The following is a 20,015-nucleotide window of genomic DNA, read 5'->3' as shown; positions in this document are numbered from 1 at the left end:
CATTTTTCGCTATTGTCCTTGCTTGCTTACCTAGTCTGATGATTCAGCTGTGCACATCCAGACGTCCTGCCCTTGTCTAATGCTTGAACATGAGCTGGCATATGCAAATATTGGGGGCGTACACCCCGACTGTAACGTAACAGTCAGTGTTATGTTGTGATTCGCCTGTTCGTCTGAGGTCTTTTAAACAAATGAGATTTATATAAGAAGGAGGAAACAACGGTGTTTGAGACTCACTGTATGTCATTTCCATGTACTGAACTGTTGTTATTTAACTATGCCAAGATAAATTCAATTTTTAATTCTAGGGCACCTTTAATGTTTGTTGCCATGATTTATAATTGTGTACTACTGCAATAATGAACCCAGGACCAGTGATTAGATGCACCTTTTGCACTTAGTACTAGCTAATACTACCGATAAAGCAGATCACCGAAGGCTATACTTTAGTGTCAATCAGATTGTAAATAGAGAAGTAGATGATTGTTTGGATGTGTTTTTGAGTGAACGACTGAGATCCAAACCCCCCTGCTGCATCCATCTGGACATAGATTGGATGCAAATAAGCGTGAAGTCGGGGAGCTCACTAACCCATAGCATAAATATTCACACATGCACATTCGCATATATTACCAGCCAGACAAGGACACTTCTTATTGCATTTACTCCAAATTAAGTCAATATTTGTGTTGTTACATAATACAAAAGTATGAATTTTGCATACGGCGCGCCGGCATTAGGTGATAGGTGCGCATCATGGCTGTTTATATCTCCTCTTCACTCTGGAGGTCAAATCAAAGTGAATCCTTCTCCAGCTTAAAGCTGTCTTTTCTTTTTTTGCCAAGGCGTCTCGGCCCCCGGCTCAGTTAATGCACTCATGTAAAAGCTCTCTATCATTACTTGTGCCGTATCGCATTTCAAAAGCACTCCAGAGAATCCCTAGGAACAGATGAATCTTATTTCTTATGTATACCTATTCTATATTCACCGACGCGGTGACGGGCGGGGGAAAGAAAGAGAGAGAGCATTGTGTGCTGAACCATGAATTATAAAAATTGATCCCTTTGTTATGTTGGCTTGTATTAAATTGAGATATGCTATGCGGCTGCCTCTCGCTGCGGCCGCGGTGAACCCTTGCCATGTCAGTTTGCATTTAGCAGCCTGAGCATATTTAATGTTTTGCCAGAGCTTATGATGTTCTTGCCAAGAGCACTCCTGCAGCAATTCACCAACGAGACTCTCTTTGTGGCAATTACTTCAAAAGTTTTATTTTCCAACCAACTTTTGATGCCCCTCGCTTTGGGCTTCAGTAGAATCATTTCCATTTTGTATGCTTTTAATATGACTCAGTGTTTATTTATTGAAAGACTCGCTGTTACAGAGATATGTGGAGATGGATGTGTATTCTGGAGGCAGCGTGTGTTTTGTGTGGGCTGGCACTCTCTGGTGTGCCGCTCTGTTTACGAGAATCCGTGCATGGGTTTGATATGGGCCGTAATTGGACATCACCTTCTGATCGCAGTGTGCTGTGATGTCTTATTGAAGCTCGGCAACAGCCGCATCAAGTGCGTTTGCCTTAGTTTATCTGTCTGATGCGCGTTGAATACAGTCATTCAACAGAAACAAACATTTTTTGCCAACTTTCATTTCTCTAAGAATACCTATTCAACCAGTTTCAATGCTGTTGCATGCTGCTTTTATTAACAGTTATTAGTTGAAATATTACATGAAATATTTGTGAAATGAAAAATGGTTGGAAACATGGGGATTCTCCTCAACTACCACCTTTAAACCACCTAAATTCTAGAAAATAAAAGGTCATGACTGTTATTTGTCAGCTACTCAACTACTAATTCTGGAGAACTTTAGAGAGGGAAAAAAAAATCAAGCATGCACATTCCAGAAAATATTCTTTTTGCTGTTAAAATAAAAAAATATAAAATATAAGCCCAAAGTAAACCGTGCTTGAAAAATGAGGATTTTCTCACTGAATACGACATCATTGAACTTTACAGTCGTCTTTAATTGGCCCCTGATTTGAGATGGCTTTTGAATTGTGTGAAGTTCAACAAATTCTCTCAACTCTAAACCAGGAGAATCACTCTTTTTTATTGACTGTGGCAGTCCGTCGTTCCTAGGGTTTGGGTTTGCTTGTCCCTCAGCGGAAACGTACAAAGCATCAAAGAGCCCCACCGGTCTGAGCACTCGGTGACTTCGGGGCCGAGACTGTCTATATGAATGATGCTAATAGCATCTCACCAATCTCTGAGGTGAACCAATGAAAGGATAGTGTCAGAAGTTTAAAACACTACAAAAACAATCCCCTCCAGGTTTCCCTTGGTGATTAAAATAGATGGATCCAAAAAAGAACTTTGTTACCGATCTAGTCAATGCATCCTCTGGGCAAAACGAGCTACAAAAGACTTTAAAGCATTACAAACTTTAAAGCCAGGCAAAAAGTAATTAGTTCCTCTGCCTTTGTTATCTCTTGATTATTTCAGAAAGAAATTGTGCTTTTTGTGTTTTTTTAATATTTTATGTATATAACTGGTACAAGAACCTGAGAATCTTGGTTTGGATCTTGGTCAAGTGCACAGAGTACATATACTGGATTATCAAAGAGCTTTGTCTGTTTTCTGAGTTCAGCCTGCTTTAAAATGGAGGTGGATAAAGATCGGTTGGCCGTTTTTTTATACTGGCCGTGTTCTCTGATCCGTGTAGAGAAGGACTGCACAGAGGTTATTTGACTTCATCTGGTTTATTTTCTTTTATCTTTATACTGTGGTTTGATACTTACTAAAGGGTTTTCGTGTAATTGAGGGGACAATTGCATCTGATCTGTTCATAATTTTCCGCTTTGTGTCCTCTTCAAGGTTATCCACGTTACCGGCAGGCTGCGGATAAGAATGGCATTAACGCACAGTCGTTCGGTACCCAATCAAATCATGGGCATGGTCGTGGTGGCACACGCACTTCCTCCGCCGACCATCAACGAGGTTCGGATCGACTGCCAGATGTTTGTTACACGGGTCAATATGGATCTCAACATTGTCTACTGTGAAAACAGGTAATACTCTTTATGTAATATGTTCAGTCCAGTTTTACTTGACTAATGTTAATCTCTAAGAGGGCAACAGTTTCACATTGTCCTTATTTTGCAAAGCTTATATGCATTGCCTAGGACTGAATGAAGAGATTTTTTATCTGCCCTAAAGAATGATAAATGGTGCAAAAAGAATTTCAATTTCAGCTGCTTAAGAGTTCAAAATCTGACATTATTGTAGAACTGAAGCATCAGCGGGTGAAAATGTGTTTTGCTAGAGTGTATAATCAGCCACACAGTAATGTTCATATGCAGTTCATTATAGAGCTGATAGTGATGAGTTCTGCTTAAACGCAATCCCAGAATGACCTTGTTTCAACATCTATCGCTCGTTTGAAAAGCCGGCCAAGAAAAAACCCTCTTTTGTACTTACAAAACATCTGTGGTTCCACTGCTGCCCCATAAAATGAGAACATCTTAATTTGGCCTGGCTTGAAAGGAAATATCATATTAGTTTTATTAGTTTTATTTATATCTCTGGGATTGAAGTCATCCCAGCGTCTGCTAAAATTTTTACCACTCCCCTGCACTTAACATATTTATGAGAGAATGGAATCGGGCCAAGTCTATAGCGGAGTTATCATCACAGCAAAAGCCTGCTTTAAAATGGAGGTGGATAAAGATTGGTTGGCCATTTTTTTTTTTTATACTGGCCATGTTCTCTGATCCGTGTAGAGAAGGACTGCAGGTTAGAGTCAAATAATGTCTTAAAATACGCTGCTAATAGTATTTGCCCAACTGAAAGGCATTTTTTATGGTTTTAACCACCTGTTTTTATCAAATTTTCAATACTTCAGTGATAATTGCTTTTAGATTTAGCAAGCAGTTGGTAAAGCTACAGTAGGTCAGAAAATATTACGTCTATAATGAAAACAGGCTGACAGCTTGCCATCACAGATGGAAACCTTTTTAATGAATAAAATCTGGTGCACTTTATATTTAGCTTACAGAAGGGCTGGGAAATCAGAATCTCCTTATCAGTGAGGTTGACTCGAAACCAATCAGGGCCACGTTTCCCAAAAGCATCATAAGCCAAAGTGGATTGTAGAACCATTGCCACCAATGGTCTCTATGATCAACTTGGCTCACAATGCTTTTGGGAAACGCAGCCCATGTCGTTGCCCTATTTTGATCTGTCATTGACTGGGAGGAGATGATAACCCACAGTAAGTGGACTGCTCCACTTTGCATATTGATGTTGGCTTTATTGGATCAGAACAGTGCAGAAATATAATTGGTTCTTATAAATAGCTATAATTTGCTGCTGCTAAAGCTAATGGTTGATTACATTGTGGGTGAATATTGAAGTCAATCACAACACTGTGTTCACAAGATTTTCAATGGACAAAAAAAGATGTATCAAGAGTCTTGATTTGAGTGACTACTTGATCAAACTGCTTTAAAATAGTGGAAAAAACAAAATGGTGTCAGTTTTGATTTTATGTTGAAATAATTCTTTCTAGAATCAGCGACTACATGGACCTGACACCTGTCGACATCGTAGGGAAGAGATGTTATCACTTCATTCATGCAGAGGACGTGGAAGGCATTCGGCAAAGCCATTTAGACTGTGAGTATCTACTCAGAAATCCATCCAATCAATCTGTGCAGCCACCCAACAGTGCCAAAAACTACAGGATGGTTGTTAAAGAGCAAGATTCAGTGTCCTTACATGCTTTAGCGGGACTCATTGATCATTGGTCAATGACATCCTGAGAGCACACTGTGTTACGTGCCAAAGCTGGTGTAATGTGTTCACTGCAGCACTTCAGCGTAATGGGACAGCAGTGTGACAGGCAAGATTATCCATGCTAGCGGTTCTTCTTATAACTGTCCATGAAGAACCATTTCCCTCTGCCAGACGGGTAGGCAAGCGCACGTCTTCCAAACAAGCCCCGTATCGCTCGCGAGGCACAGAACGCGGCTGAGAATCTCTGTTCGTTTGACAGTCTTACACATTTCACTCCTCCTTTCAGATTAAGTCGCTCCTCTCAATGTACAGACGCCACATTTCGAGTGCATTTTTATGTCATGTAGTATTCATCTGGCCCGATCCACCGCCGCAGAGCTCTTTGAAGGTTCCTCAACCTTTTGCACGCGCTGCTTTCATTGCGCTCGGCAGGAGGGCCGCTGACCGTCTGGAGGAACGTTCATGCTTTTTGAATATCCTAAATCATCTGTTAAGTGTGTTTTGGCAGCACACCTTTTCCGCTCCCCTCCACCACCATGGCAGAAATTCAAAGCGTCATTGAGAGCGGCGTAGCGTTTCATACAGTAAATGTGTGTGCTGCTCTACAGCAGGCAGCTTGCCATTATTTAAGTAGTGAGGGTTGAGGCACAGAAAGAAGAGGAGGAGGGGGATAAATCCCTCGTTTTATTAGGTGTTTGCAGAGGAGGGCGGGTGTCCTTGGGGCTGGCAAGGGAATTTGGAGCTGTCTGATTAGATATTGGGAGTTCAACTGAATTAGAGCGCAATTACCACTGTATTGCACTGTCCCTTTGCCTTAAAAAGCCACCAGATTGGGTCCATTAGACCTTGATTTGAAACACAGCGGAGGCAGAGGAGAGAGGACTGAAGCCCTGGATTGCATTGATAGCAGAGAGAGAGAAAGAGATGGTGTGAAAGGAGAGAGAGGAATAGACACTAAGAGAGAACTGCACATCCCCAGCTACCCCTGGTTTCTAACCATCTATTACGCATTAGCGTGGCGGCAATCAACATAAATCTAGCCGCACTGCGAATGGCCGGTCATGTCGCTGCAGTAGAGAGTGGATAGGGATGCCGTTCCTGCATTTTACTTTGTACGTTTATGCTCCATATGATAAAATGTGTTTGAAAATTTGCTTCCCAAGCTGTAATCTACTCATAATTTAAAGAAGTTCAACTACAGTCAAGTGATGCTTTTTTTAAAAAACAATTAAGCTACCATGCAGTGACAATGAATCTATTCATGAGGCAATGTACATGCACATGCACAATCTTACATTGATTATTCTGAATAACCTGGCAACATTTAAGGTCATGTAAATGCATTAAAGTTTCCTTTTACCTGGTAAAAGTCAAACACTTTATGCAAATAATGATGAGCAAACCTAGATTTTGTTTTGTTAGAAAAACCTAATTTCACATCTAATGTGAACTTTTTGGTTTTTGTTACATCTTTTTGTTTTAGGAACAATCATATTTTAATAGTTGTCAGCATCCTTGTTGAATCTAATTGAACTCAATCTCAATTTGAGCAGAGAGCACAGTTTAAGAGAGTGTTTGATTATTGCTAATTATTCCTGCTGTCACACTACTACTTGCTGCTTGTAGTTTTACTTCCCAACACGGGTTACAGAAAGACAGGTTATCCTAGCACAGCTAAATGCATTATGATGACGTGTGTGTCATCTCAGCTTCTATCAAAGCCAGATCTTCAGGTGTCTGCATGAACAAGACGTGCGTGACTAAGAAGCAGATATACCGATCTCCCGCTGATTGCTAATCAGACACTGATATCAGATCACACAGGGCCATCAGATTGGTTAGAGCCCGGGATAAGAGGGATGATGTCAGTCTGGTCAAACCTCTCGGCAGATCTGTGCTGCAGATGCAATGACGTGTGCGGCGCAGAGAAGATGTTTCCTTTGGCTTGAGTGCATGTGATCGTGTTCTAAATGCGTTGGGATGTATGATATATTACTGATGCATATTGGAGAGTTCACAGGCCACTGCTCAAGTGTTTAAGGGCTTGACAGAGCAGATCTGTTCAAATTGAGCACCTTGACCACCTACAGTTGCTTAAAGAGTTGTTAATCCTCCTTTATAAAATGTGAAGTTCAGACAAGATTCTGAAGTGGTTAAAAAGTCCTGTTAAATTAAATTAAATAAAGTTACTTGACAACCATAAACAACCTACAGTTTGGCTTATGAACTTTATTAATTGGCAGAAGAATTGTTTATTGATCATTAATATTAATTTAATTCCTTTTGCTGTTACTTCCATTTTATAAAAGCGATAAAGCATTCAAGGTTGTCCATAACAGTGGTTTTAACTACAGTCAAGGTAAACTCACTGTACTGCACAGCCTCTCGTGGCCTTTTTACTACTTTTAGGACATGCTGAAACATGAACTGTCATCTATTTGTTTAACGTCTTCATTTGAGCTGGATAAAAATTAGCTCTAGTTTACTGAAGGAAAATTAGAAAGCCAACTGTGGTGCTCATGAAGCATTTGAGAGCAGGTGTTTTATATGGGCAGAAATGCATTGTGACAGCTCTGACCTCACCTGTGTCAGCTTCAGAACAGGACCAACACGGCTTAAATTAATAAAAGACACTGTGTTACACGACTACGTATAATACTCACCGCATAAATGCTCCGCGTGTGTGTGTGTTTTTACCAGCTGAGAAAGAGAGCGAGAGAGAGACAGAGGTGGGAAACGATGGCTCACAGAAGTGTGGAGAAACCCCAGGAGACTGAAGCTCTGTGCCTGAAGGCAGACTACAAGAGCTGGTCTCTGAAGAGTAGTTCAAACTGACTTTAATGAAAAACTCCCTTCACTCCTTATTGTGCTTGAAGATAGACTCCACAGCTGCGGAAAAATACACCTGCTCTAACACCCATCGCATGTACCGTTGACAATGTTTCTTCAGGTTTCTTCCATAATGCATTCAGAGTAAATATGAAATAGATGTTTCTGTATCCATGGATATACTGTATTTACGTCGGCAGCGATTCATTTGAATGTGTTGTTGTTGTAATGTAATGTTAACGTAAGGTTTAGCCAAAGTTGTCAACCAGCTCTAACTAGTCTGACTTCTGTCCCATTGGCTGGGCTTCTCAACCAGTGCATGGCCATAAACAGCAAGCTTTGACGAGTTCGAAAATGGATTTATCTGGAATTTACAACACTAGGACATCTTTAAAACCACCAGATGATTGCATCTTTACTTGTAGCTATTCTAAATGCCTTGAAACTGTGATAATGTTTTGAAAATATTGATTGATATATTGGCCAACATGTTGACTTCCTCTGCTGGTGAAGTTTCGCCATTTGATCCAAAGAATACATGTTAGAATCCTCCAATTCACTCGTCCAGCCAAACCCTGCCTAGGTGCCGCAGATCTGCATGTCTGCTCTCTCATTCATAAAAGGCTTGTCTTTACAATAATACCCTAGTGGACTGCAAGGACTTTTCCATAAAGCAATTTCACGGGTGTAAATTACTTACTTTTATATGACAGTGACACCCTCTACCCCTCCTGCTGGAAGTGAGGCCACGCTGGGTAAAGGGTATCTGAAAGGTAGCTGCTATTATGGAAGGGATCCAAGTGATTTAACAGAACTGAAGGACAGAGGCCCTGGCGCAGAGAGAGCGAGAGAGATAGAATGAGAAAGAACGGAAGTAGAGAGGGAAAGAGACAGAGAGAGAGAGAGAGAGATATCGTCCTGCAGGCTTGCCCGAGGCTCCAGGAGAAGGCAGGCAGATTAAAGAGGCCGTATTCCTTTTAAAGCCTCCAAAAGCAGCCAACGACTCCTGCACCGGAAAAAAAAGGGATACAGAAAGTGAAGAGCGAGGAGGGGGAGAGAGAAAGGGGGGTGGCTTCATTACCACTAAATCAATAACTCAAGCAGCCCCTGATTGATTTAATGGCAGCGTAACTGAAAGGGGGTTAAAAAATAAGCCTCACCTGTACAGACGTGGTGCCGGGCGGAGCCGAGAGGGCCAGCACATCAAATGCAATGCAGATGAGATCAGGTTTAAAGGCAGAGGGAAAAAATGTCCTGGAAACTTGTAGACAGTAATGAGGGTTTAAAGGGACCGCTCAGACTCGTGTATTCACAGATAGAGGGGGGGGGGTATATGCTGTATATGTATGACATTATTAAATATATTGAAGCTGTACACTACTTATCCTCTCTTACATTCAGTTTCAATTTAATGTACTTTATCTATCTAGCTATCTATCTAAATATAACAGTGAGATTTTTCAAAAGAAAAAGTTAAAATTTTCATCTCTTCTGAAATTAGTACAGTTGAAGTTGGTTTTAGGGAATATCTACCATGGCAGTTTTTTTTTATCATCAGTTCTGTCATTTCACATGCAAAATATGTTTTACAGCACTTTTGCTTAGATACATTCCATGTATACTGAACCCTTCCATAGACACTCAGTAGCATGTAAACTCTGTTGAAGAGAATGAAGGTGAGTCAAGGGCATGCTCACTGGCCACAGCGAACAAGTCAGATAAACAACTCATGGCTTTTTGTCTCAATTTTCTGGAGTTACAGCTTAGTTTTACATTTATTGGTACAGAAAGCATTCTGTGAACTAAAGTCAATTATCAGAGCCTTTGGGACGGGCTCTTAAACAATGCTATTAGTCTGTAATGATTTTAATTACTAGACTTATTCTTATATAAATCATTCTTCTCAATGGACTCTTTTTATGGAAAGGGCTATTTGTAGCTGTAATTAAACCCAGAATCTGAATTTACGGCCGTGCTTGGATTCAGACTGTTTCTGTTTTGCAGAACAATGATTAATGCAAATTCATATTATTTGAGATCGCCATTTAGCGCTTAATTTAGCCAAAATTATGGCAACTGCCACAGTGTCTTCACATGAGTAGCCTCAGACAAGGACACAATTACAGAGCCCTTAGCAAACAGTCACAGCGCCCTCTGCTGGGCCTTGGAGATTAATAATGTTCAAGATGTTAACACAGCATGAAATAATGGATAGGGTTGAGCTTTACCTGGGTGCACTAAATGCAAATATTATGATTATTAATAATCGTTGTTGTAATTAAACCCGAGTATACGCATTACTGTAAACTTTTGACTCAAGCAATCTCATTTCATATATTAAATTGTTCACCGGTTTATTCCTCTTCTATTTTCCTTCCTTTCCTTTCTTGTATCCTCTCCTCTTTCTATAGTGATGAATAAAGGTCAATGTGTGACAAAGTATTACCGCTGGATTCAGAAGAATGGAGGTTATATCTGGATTCAGTCCAGTGCCACTATTGCAATCAACGCCAAGAACGCCAATGAAAAAAACATCATCTGGGTCAACTATGTACTGAGGTATATGAGTCTTTTACTTTGATGAAAATGCCATATCTTTAGATTTAGATTTGTTCCATACGGCACTGTAACAAGATGAAAGTATTTCCCATTCGAGAGAGTCTCTTTTTTTGTAAGATGACGAAGGCTAAACACACCAATCTTCACCAAAGTGCTTTTGGGTCTGTGTACGGGCTTAGAGATCATTAGAATGCTCTGTGGTTTGAGCCGCAGTGAATCAATCAGGATTCTAGAGAAGGGAGTGAAGGATGTTTCACACAGCTGTGAATGATTCTCAGCTGGCAAAGTGAATAACTTCTATCTTCTAAATGTGCCTTTTTTTGTGGTTTCTTTTTTAATGGGCAGTAATCCTGAGTACAAAGACACACCTATGGATATCGCACAGCTGCCTAACCTGCCAGAGAAAGCATCAGAGTCCTCGGAAACATCTGATTCTGAATCCGACTCCAAGGAGAACTCTGGTAGCGTACCACTCTCGTCACATTCCATTGCGAATATGATACTATTTGCTACAAAACAGTTCAGAACAAGTGGAAGGTTGCTGGTTTGATCCCTACATGGAGCAAGCCATAAACCCATTATTATGCCCTTGAGCAGTAGAATTAAAGTTAGTTGTTTTTGCTCCATGGTTTTTGTCCCTGTTCATGAAACTGTTCCTGGTGACATCAGATTATATATTTTAAATAAATTATAAATCAAGTACCCTTGTAAAATAACACTACATACAACACACTTTTCTTTTAACCAAATGTCTCATCTGAGGGCTCTTACTGTGTAAAATATCTTCATTCTAGTAATTACTGGAAATTATGTAGGACAAGGAAATGTGGTGCTTTCGACATGTCCCTAAAACTGGTGTAAATAGTCAATTAAAACTCCACAGCCAGTTGGAAATATTAATTATACATTCCAAAAGAAGATGAAGTGAGATTCCAGAGATGGTGGAGGCTGTGAATGAACAAGGCCGGTTGACAGTCTGGGGAAAGTGCCAACATATTGGCCCCTGAGCATCTCTGCCTGCCGAGCCTCTTGCCAGCCTTCATCACAAAGGTTACAGACTGTGCCAGCTGCAGCTGGACCAAACCATGCCCTCTTCTCCTCTCAGACTCCCTACCCATCTCTACACCCCGCCTTCTCCTTCTGTCTTTCTCTGTCTCTTTATCTCTCTGTCTCTCTCACTGTTTTCTTCCAATGCAGACATGTTTTTCCTAAGGCCAGAATTTCCGAATCCCATCCCTATCCCCATCCCCATCCCCATCAAGGTCACTGAACAGAATTTTCATGACAAAACAAATGACTAATGATACATCACATCATATATAAGTCAATAGTGGCTAATGCTGTAGCCAAAACAAAGAACGTCAAAGAACAGTTTATGTCCCCAGTGCAATTGTGTCCTGTACTTTAGAAGCATAATATATATCCAACTGGAGCACTTCGAACTATCTAAGCTTTAAATGAAAAACCTTAATGTTAAACTCCTGATCATGTTTAGTGAACTATGAGGAACCTTACCTTTGTCTAATAAACTATGATGGTGTGTATGGAAACTTGTCCTCTAAACTTTTTCTTTCTCCCAGAAGACAACGAAAACTCCAAGTCAGATGGGAAGGGGAATCAGTCTTCCGAGAACAGTGAAGATCCAGAGTCGGACAGTAAGAAACAGACGGGCCGGCCGCCAGAGCAAGAAATGAGACGACAGGAGGAAGGAGACAGTTCCAGCAATCCAGAAAGTCAGGACAGTGATGATAGTCTGGAACCTTCTGACTGTGAAACTGACCACAAGGAGGGCCGCCTGGGTGGTCTACACATAAAGGTAGAGCATTATGGCGACGGCGAGGTGGAGGAATTGCAGGACTCGCCCTCCTCTTGCTCCTCAGAAGAAGAGGATGATGCAGAAGATATTGTGAAGGACTGCAACAGTGGACGAGAGCTGAGTGGGCCGGCAATGAGTAAACACCAGAAGAGAAAGAAGAGGAGGAAAAAGCAGAAATGGGATGGTAGCCGGCAACGTCTCCGTCTGTCTCCCTCGGCTGCTGCCACCCCCAGCCCTGGCAGCCTGGACCCCACCCTCGGAGACCAGCCTCCCCTTCTGCTTCCACCCTCCCCGACCAGTTCCTCTGTGCTGAAGATCAAGACTGAGATGTCGGAACCTATAAACTTCGACAACGACAGCAGCATCTGGAACTATCCACCCAATCGAGAGATCTCCCGTAACGAGTCTCCCTACAGCATGACAAAACCCCATGACACCTTCCCTTCCCCTCCGCCTGCCGGCCTGCAGGTGTCCATCCCCGACTCCGTCCTTACTCCACCTGGGGCCGAGGGTGGAGGAGGCAGCAGAAAGCCCAACTTCAGTGGCAACAGTAGCAGTGGCAACAATAACAGCGCCCCCACTTCCGTCTCCAGCGCAACTCCAGGCAGCTTGGTTCCTCCTTCCAGTTCCACCACCGCTGACCCGCTCTCCCCACCTCTGTCTGCCTCGCCGCGGGACAAGCAGCAGGGTACGCCCACCTCCTCCGGTTCTCTGCTCTACACCAGTGATCTGGAAGCCCTGCAGAGGTTACAAGCGGGGAACGTGGTGCTTCCACTGGTGCACAGAGTCACAGGCACGCTTGCCGCCACCAGCACGGCTTCCCCGCGAGTCTACACCACTGGAACAATCCGATACGCCCCGGCAGATGTCAGCCTGGCCATGCAGGGAAACCTCCTGCCTAATGCCCACACTGCTGTGAACTTTGTGGATGGGCCTGGCTTTGGCATAGACCCCAAGACACCCATGGAGATGCTTTACCATCACGTTCACCGGCTCAACATGTCCACCCCCTTTGGGGCCGCAGTCAGCGGAGCTGGACTCACGCAGATGCCTGCTGCTAACGTCTTCACCACAGCAGAGGGACTCTTTTCCACGCTTCCGTTTCCCGTCTACAGCAACGGCATCCACAACACACAGACTCTGGAGCGCAAGGAGGATTGAAGCAAAACATTGAGACCATATTACTGTGTTCAACTGTGTTAAAAAGACTCTTCTGAGGCAAAAGACTGTGTATCAAAGTTGGGGAAAAGTGAGATGTTCTAGCACTTTGAATTTTGAGCAATTGAACTTGTGTAACTGAAATGAATGGTTTCTCTTCCTGTGTCTTTCTGTCTTTCTATCTCTTCGACTTTCTCTTTCTTCTTTCTCGCCTCCTCACACAAGTTCTTGATGACGGTTTCTCTAAACGGACTAAACAGACTCATCTCTATTGTAAAGAATTCCTTCTGAGCCACAGGGAATTCATAGCACTGTAGCGTATGTTTTCTCTGGGGTGAAATATTTGTCCAGAGTATCTAACATCCTCATTAGGATGTTTTAAAAGGTATTAGAAAAAGAAAATTGACAAGAAAAGAAACTGTTCATGTTTCTAACGGTATCTTGATGTAATCGAGATTGATGCTGATAAAAGGATGTTACCCTATTTGATGTATTTCAAAGGGTTTTAAGGTTCTTTCTAAAGGGGGAATAGTATTTTAGAAATAATGCTTTTTCTTCGTTTTTTTATAGCTCAACTTGCAAATCATGCATTTAAAAAAGCAATTTTAGCCGGGTATTGGCCTGTGAATAGAATGTTACTATAAAATCCCAGGACATGGAACAGGTCAGTGTGAGATTTCTCCAGTTCCATCTTCTTTTTGCAGATCCATGGTGCTATCATTGAGTTACCCTCACTCAGCTGGCTGATGTAGGTACTGTTCCGGAAGTCCAGACATATGGCGGCTTCAGAGCTTTTTTTTACAGAAAAGTCAAACATCTAACAGACTTCTTTTGTTTTGATTGATTTTTTTTTAATTATTATTATTATGTTCATCACTTACCCGTGAGCACGGGAGAGTATTTTAACTCAATCTAATTGAGTCCTGAGAGGGATGCGCAAAAGTTAGAATTTTCTTTTTAACATTGAATTCCTTTCTCTATCTCAGTGCAACTGAGGCTAATTTTGCATTGCAAACTTGAAGATGAATGTTAAAGTCCAACAGGCTTTGGTCAGAGCTATTCTTAATTGTTTTGGGGATTTTTTTTTTTTTTTTTTTAAATAAATGTTTGGCTTAATTGTTTACACTCCCTCTTTAGCTTACAAGCCTGGTTTCCTTTCCGAAATCAGTTCCCCTTCATCCCTTACCCCTTAAACTCTCTCTCTCAAAATCACATATCAAACGGAGATTGTAATAAGGACATGCATTTTCAATCAAAAAATGTGTTTTGAAAATCCACATTCCTAATTTTTATCCACTGTTGCCAAAAAAAAACTTTACTCTCACAGTTCGGTGTTAAAACACTGTGATTTGATGTTTAAAAAAAAAAAAACGAAAGTAATAAAACGGAAGAAAACTGTCACTTCATCCTTTGGCAGCCGTCCATCAAGTCATCTATTATGCAGCGTGATAACCGTAAACTTGTACAATGTGTAAGTGTCATTGGCTGTCAGTCTCCATAGCAACTTAAGTGTGTGTTACTATATGCAGTATATACTGAGCTAATGTAGCTGTTTTGTCCTTTGTCCTCTCTGTGCTAGTCCGGGCTTGGTCGGGGAAACATTTGTTCTCCTTCCAGCCCCCTTGCAGTCTTAGTGAACCAGTGGAGGTTAGTGGATTTTGTGTGGTGGCCTTCCAATGTAGTGTCACCTTTTTTGCTGCTTCCTTTTTGTATGTATTACTTTTTTCTGTTTCTGCTATTGCTTTGCTGTTGTGTAGTCTACAGACCTCTCTCTCTTCTCAGAGATAAAAGACTCTAAACTAGCTCAAAGGTTTAAGGAGCCATTTTTTTGCCACTGAGGTATTCTGGGATTGCAGTTTCCAGCTCAAACGTGATGAGGAATAAAAAAACTGAAGTAGCATTTAGCAGACTGGAACCTCAAAAGCCTCAGATGTGAAACATTCCCAGAGTCCCTTGTGCTTCTCTTGTGCATTGGGTGTATTTCATTGGTTTCCACCAAACCTGTTGACTTCAAGGACCCTGCAACTCACAGGAAATAATCATAATGAAAAAAAAAGATGACGGTAGTATTTCAGGACAATAAACAATTTTAAAGATTTCTAAAGAGATGAAAAAAGTATTTCGCACTATAAAATCTATTTTTATAGGTGTTTTGGAAATGCATGTTTACTAAGTTGATTGTTTGGTTTACTTGATTTTGTTCGGTCCAGCGGCTTTGTCGATGTTTAGTGTTTTTTAGTCTGTCCAGCAAAGGGAAGGGGGGCCTTCGTCTTTTTACCTGAATCAGGCTTCCCCCCGACATCAGGAAACTTGTGTCTGTGGTTTCTGTGAAGACGTGTTGTTACTCAAACCCAGGTCATGATATTAATGTTTTTAAAGATGACAATAACGGGACTCGCTGTCGGAACTGTTGCAGGAGAACTTGCCGTCACTGCTGCAGGTTAACGGGATCCTAGATTTTAGTATTTTGTATGTAGAGCAGAAGTGGTCAGGACGGGGGTTTGGGGGCAGCTCCAAAAACAGACACTGTGGACCAGGAAATACACCCATATGTTACTAACAGAACAGCCGGGCGAGCTGTCTCAATGTATCTGTGTTGTGTCAAAATGATTGCTGGTGATTTAATCTTAAACTAATCTCAGCTGCTGTCAGATAAATAGTGTTTAAAATTACAATATGAGAAATCACTTCATTACCTGTGAAGACTGTGTCTGTGTTTTTAACTATTTCTTGTACAATTATACAGATTCTTTTATGAGGAACTTGGTGCCAAGTAGAAGAATATGGGAGAAAGGGGATTCTCTTAGTATCAGTGTTAACAGTGTTATAAATTCTAAGTACAAACAAATTAAAATATTAAAAAGAGAAAACTATGGTACATTTTGATTTTGTTTTTTGTTTTCAGAGAAAAAAAGACAAAAAACAACTAACTAAAGCTAACTTTGAGTGCCTGGCTTATTTTTTTGGAAACACATTTTTGTTCATTTACCATGAATAATGCTGCAATTCAAAAATGTACATACTTCATTTTACAACAGGGTTATTTTATACTTTTGTAGGTTTTCATCAGTTAAAGCGACATGTCATACATGGTTGTCTTTCTGTAACACAGTTTTTTTACCATCTTACAGGTGCCATATTCATAATAAACTTTTCTTGGATTTGTTACTATCTGGCATCATTTCTTTTACATTCTGTTCATCATAAGTGAATGCCGAACATCAGTGATTATTATTTGCGTTCCTACTTTCCGGCCTCTTTATGTTTGTTCTTTTCCTCCTATGTTTTTCTCTCGGTCTTTAGTTTTGGTTAATGTAGTCGAAGCCTTTTTTAATCACTTACAGGTTTCAGGTAAGGGAATATCAAAATATTCCCATGCAGCCCTGCTGACTTTTGCTTCCACACACAATAAATGGCAATCCAGTGCACCTGGGCCAACATGTTTTAGCAGTGGCTGAGTGTCTCCTTTACGTTGGACAGATTCTCACGGGTATTTCTGATATGTTTTTCCACCTCACGGTATATCTTCACCAGGTTTTCAATTAGCAGGAATATTTCAATCTGTGTCTTCTATTATACTGATCTCACTGTAACTTCCTACGGCAAAGCTAAATAAAAGGGGAAAAAATGCTTCCTTTTAAAAGTGTTTTACTTTAGATGTTTTTTTCCACAATGTTAGGTCATGACTTTATTTAGAGGTTGTTGAAACACCATTTAAAGCCCATTATTTCTGTAATATGATGCATTTCCAAGTGAAAAAGAAAAGTTGAGTCCAGGGGTTTTATTTAATCCATTAGGAAGTGCAAAGTGGTCAGTGTTGGTGAAGAAGGGTAAAAACAAAGTAGTTGTTTCAGTGGCAGAACGAGTTATTTATTTTTTTAGTTTATGATAGGTTATGAAGATATTTATTTCTTTAAATTTATTTATTTGGAATATCATGCACCAATATATTGTTCACAATAAGATCAAAAACACACAAGAAGGTCAATAGCATCAGTTTTGGTTTCATGTCAACTTTATGAAACATTTGTCTCAGAGAACAAGAAAGATTACTGTTACGATTATTCATACTATTCCTCCAGCACATACTGTAGCATACTGTGCACAGTAACGTTCACGTTCCACAATGCAATATGCTAGAATTGACCTCCATTGTCATTCAGCAGCGGAGTCTGATAGTCCCTCCCCCTCTGGTACTTAGGGAAAGCTGTGACAGTTAAAGTCACCATGAAATCAAAAAGGCCAATTCTTATTTTTTATATATTAGTTGTTATAAATGCTTCATCTGTTCACATCATTATTTAAAAATGAATGTGTTCCGCATACTGTGTCATCATTAAACTAGTCAGTGGTGCTCCATCCGACACTGAGACCATCTTGAACTCATTTAAATACTTGTTTAAAAGTTACAAAACTCTTCCAAGTCGAAATCATAATAGAAAAGAAAGGTTTCTACATTGTGGTTATTTGACAAGATTAAGCTAAAACATATTTATGAAAAGACTTCAGTTAATGTTATTAGCCCAACTACATTTTTCCATGCTAATTAACGTCCTAGTCGAACCTTACCTATGCGTTAGTTGTGTATCCACAAGGCTATGGTAACCAGGTGGGCAAATCCATAAACCGTTTGACTTCTTACTGAAACTTTAGCTCTGAAATCACAGACAATTTCCATTTCAAGCTTTCACCAGAAATTAAAAGTTAACATACCTCAATATGCTAAAAAAAATTGTGGGAAATCATAGAACTTCAAGTGACCCTACAAGAGCGATTACTGATTGGCTGTCTGTCACCTGCAAAAAAAAAAAAAAAATCACATTATAGAGAAGAACAAGTTCATCCACTGACGTTCAAAGCTGCTACATAGTAACGACTTCCAAGGACCTTGATAAAAATGTAGTGGAGTGAAAAGTATGATATTTGTCTTTCAAATCTAGTGAAGTTAAGGTCATATGTCATAGAGCATTCTCCAAAGCAAAGCCCCCTCCAAAACTCATGAACACACACATACAGATGCTCTCTGCAAAGCATCACAAGGGACTGCGTTAAACTACCTCATGTCTCAAAGCACATAACATTACAATAATAATAATGAACGTAAAAAACTTAGAGAGCTTGTACCTGACTGCTGCAGATTCATTTCGGTGTTGATGCTGTTGACAGAGTCTGAGGACTTGAACGGCGCTGGTTAGAACTTCACAGGTTGCCATCTCTTAATTACAGTAGTTATGGCGTGAACGCAGCATAAGCTTGTTGTTTTGATTCAGTAGGACCTGTAAAAGGTGGCTGCTGTTTGTTCGCAGTGCTCCGTGACTGAGGTCTGTCTACATAAACTCTGCAAAGCATGAAACACGCTGATGACATATGATGTCTGCGTGAACAGGGTGCACGAGGGTATGTAAAAACATACATTGACAGGTAGGTAGGACATCACATTTTTTCATTCGGACCGAATATAATGATTGGGTGAACATTTTATGGTCCTACTCCTTCCATAGACGATAGTGATTGCTATCAGGATATGAAGAGACTTTCAACCAGTATAACAAAAAATGTTTCTGTAGAGAAGTACCTATGGCACCTTTAAGTACAGCAGGCCTACTCAAGTAAATGTACTTTGTTCCACCTCTGCTACTTGCACTACAAAAAATCATGCATACGTTTGCAAATTGGGATGCACGTAGTATGTTGAATAAACTGGAAGTATTTTTTCAAATGTTCAATTTCCAAGATAATTATATGCCACTTACATGCAATATCATGAGATCATATGACAACAACATAATGTTTGAAACATTTACAGTGGAATAATACCATTTCACTTAAGATTTTTTATTTAAAAAGTGTAGACCCGTATATAATGTATACTGTGCATTATTCGTTACTTAGTAAGCAAGTATTCTCCTCCGAACACAGCTTTTGTTCAATGCTAAGTAACACTGTAACTTGCTCTGCATTTTTCCCTTCACTGTCTCTGTCTCTGTCTCTCCTACTTTTATACACCTTTCCTCTTTGCCCTGTTTTTCTCTCTTGTTCTCTCCCTTCTCCCCACTGCATATCTTTCTCCACTGACTTCAGGCACTGAGGGGGAGGTCACTGCTGAAGCCCACTGAAGAAATCCAACCAACTTTAAATATTTTACGCAATTTTAAATGAAGCCCATGAATGATAGATCACAGGAGAGAGATGGAGAAAGAGAGAGGAGGAGGTGAAAAAGCCCAAACCTGAATCCTCCCTAATGATTAGGAGCTGTCCATCTCCCCCATACAGTCGTTATTGAACTTTATATAGCTAAGAGGCTCTTATTAGGGCAGCTACAGGTACATAGAACCTTCAACACATATATGAATATGAAATATGAACGGTCTCTCATCTACAGAGGTCTAGTCATACACTGATCAAAAGCAGGTGTTTAATTTGTTTGAGCAGAGACAGGCATGGTTTTACACACATTGCAGATAGAAATACAGCCAGGAATGGATGGATAGATTTTCATATATGATTACTTTACATATTAGATATGTGAGTACGGGTATAGTAGATTTATGTTTTTTTTAGTTTTTTTTATTTAGCTACATCTTAGAGCCACAGATGCTTTTAACTTGAGCTGTGAAATCCACAGTGTGGCAAGAGTGACATCTAGTGGTTACAGTAAGTAATAACACCTGATGAGCTGCTTTGTTTTTAACAGGGATCTTCTGGGTGGGGGGCTGTATAAAATAAATTGCTTAAGAGATACTCAACTATCTGTCTGTATTTCATACAGTAGCCTATGTGTGCTCTGTGCGTATATATATGGGCACAATGAAAGGAGAGAAGCTAAATGAGCCCGAGTCCTACCCGAGCCCAATCTGTAA

The 20,015-nt window shown here is 40.5% G+C and overlaps 1 protein-coding gene and 1 long non-coding RNA gene across 4 annotated transcripts in view; one reads left to right on the top strand and one right to left on the bottom strand.

The window, feature by feature from the left end:
- Positions 1-16,323, top strand: part of LOC125268636 (neuronal PAS domain-containing protein 3) — a 359,515-nt gene extending 343,192 nt beyond the window's left edge. For 2 of the 3 annotated variants that reach the window (XM_048190978.1, XM_048190980.1), the window contains exons 8-12: positions 2,874-3,067; positions 4,567-4,673; positions 10,034-10,181; positions 10,527-10,642; positions 11,762-16,323. In XM_048190978.1, the coding sequence (XP_048046935.1) occupies positions 2,874-3,067; positions 4,567-4,673; positions 10,034-10,181; positions 10,527-10,642; positions 11,762-13,158 (1,962 nt within the window). In that variant the 3' untranslated portion in view covers positions 13,159-16,323. The remainder of the gene's footprint in view (positions 1-2,873; positions 3,068-4,566; positions 4,674-10,033; positions 10,182-10,526; positions 10,643-11,761) is intronic. The other variant, XM_048190979.1, reaches the window with a different exon arrangement.
- Positions 16,324-16,882: 559 nt separating this feature from the next.
- LOC125268638 lies at positions 16,883-19,981 on the bottom strand. Its single transcript, XR_007184939.1, has 3 exons — positions 18,280-19,981; positions 17,725-17,951; positions 16,883-17,362 (listed from the first exon to the last, which is right to left on the bottom strand). It is a non-coding gene; the product is annotated as an uncharacterized LOC125268638 (long non-coding RNA).
- Positions 19,982-20,015: the final 34 nt, after the last annotated feature.

This window comes from Megalobrama amblycephala, linkage group LG5 (genome assembly GCF_018812025.1).
Source record: "Megalobrama amblycephala isolate DHTTF-2021 linkage group LG5, ASM1881202v1, whole genome shotgun sequence".
Lineage (NCBI taxonomy): Eukaryota > Metazoa > Chordata > Actinopteri > Cypriniformes > Xenocyprididae > Megalobrama > Megalobrama amblycephala.
Note: the sequence above shows the minus strand (reverse complement) of the source record. Positions and strands in the feature narration are given on the sequence as shown.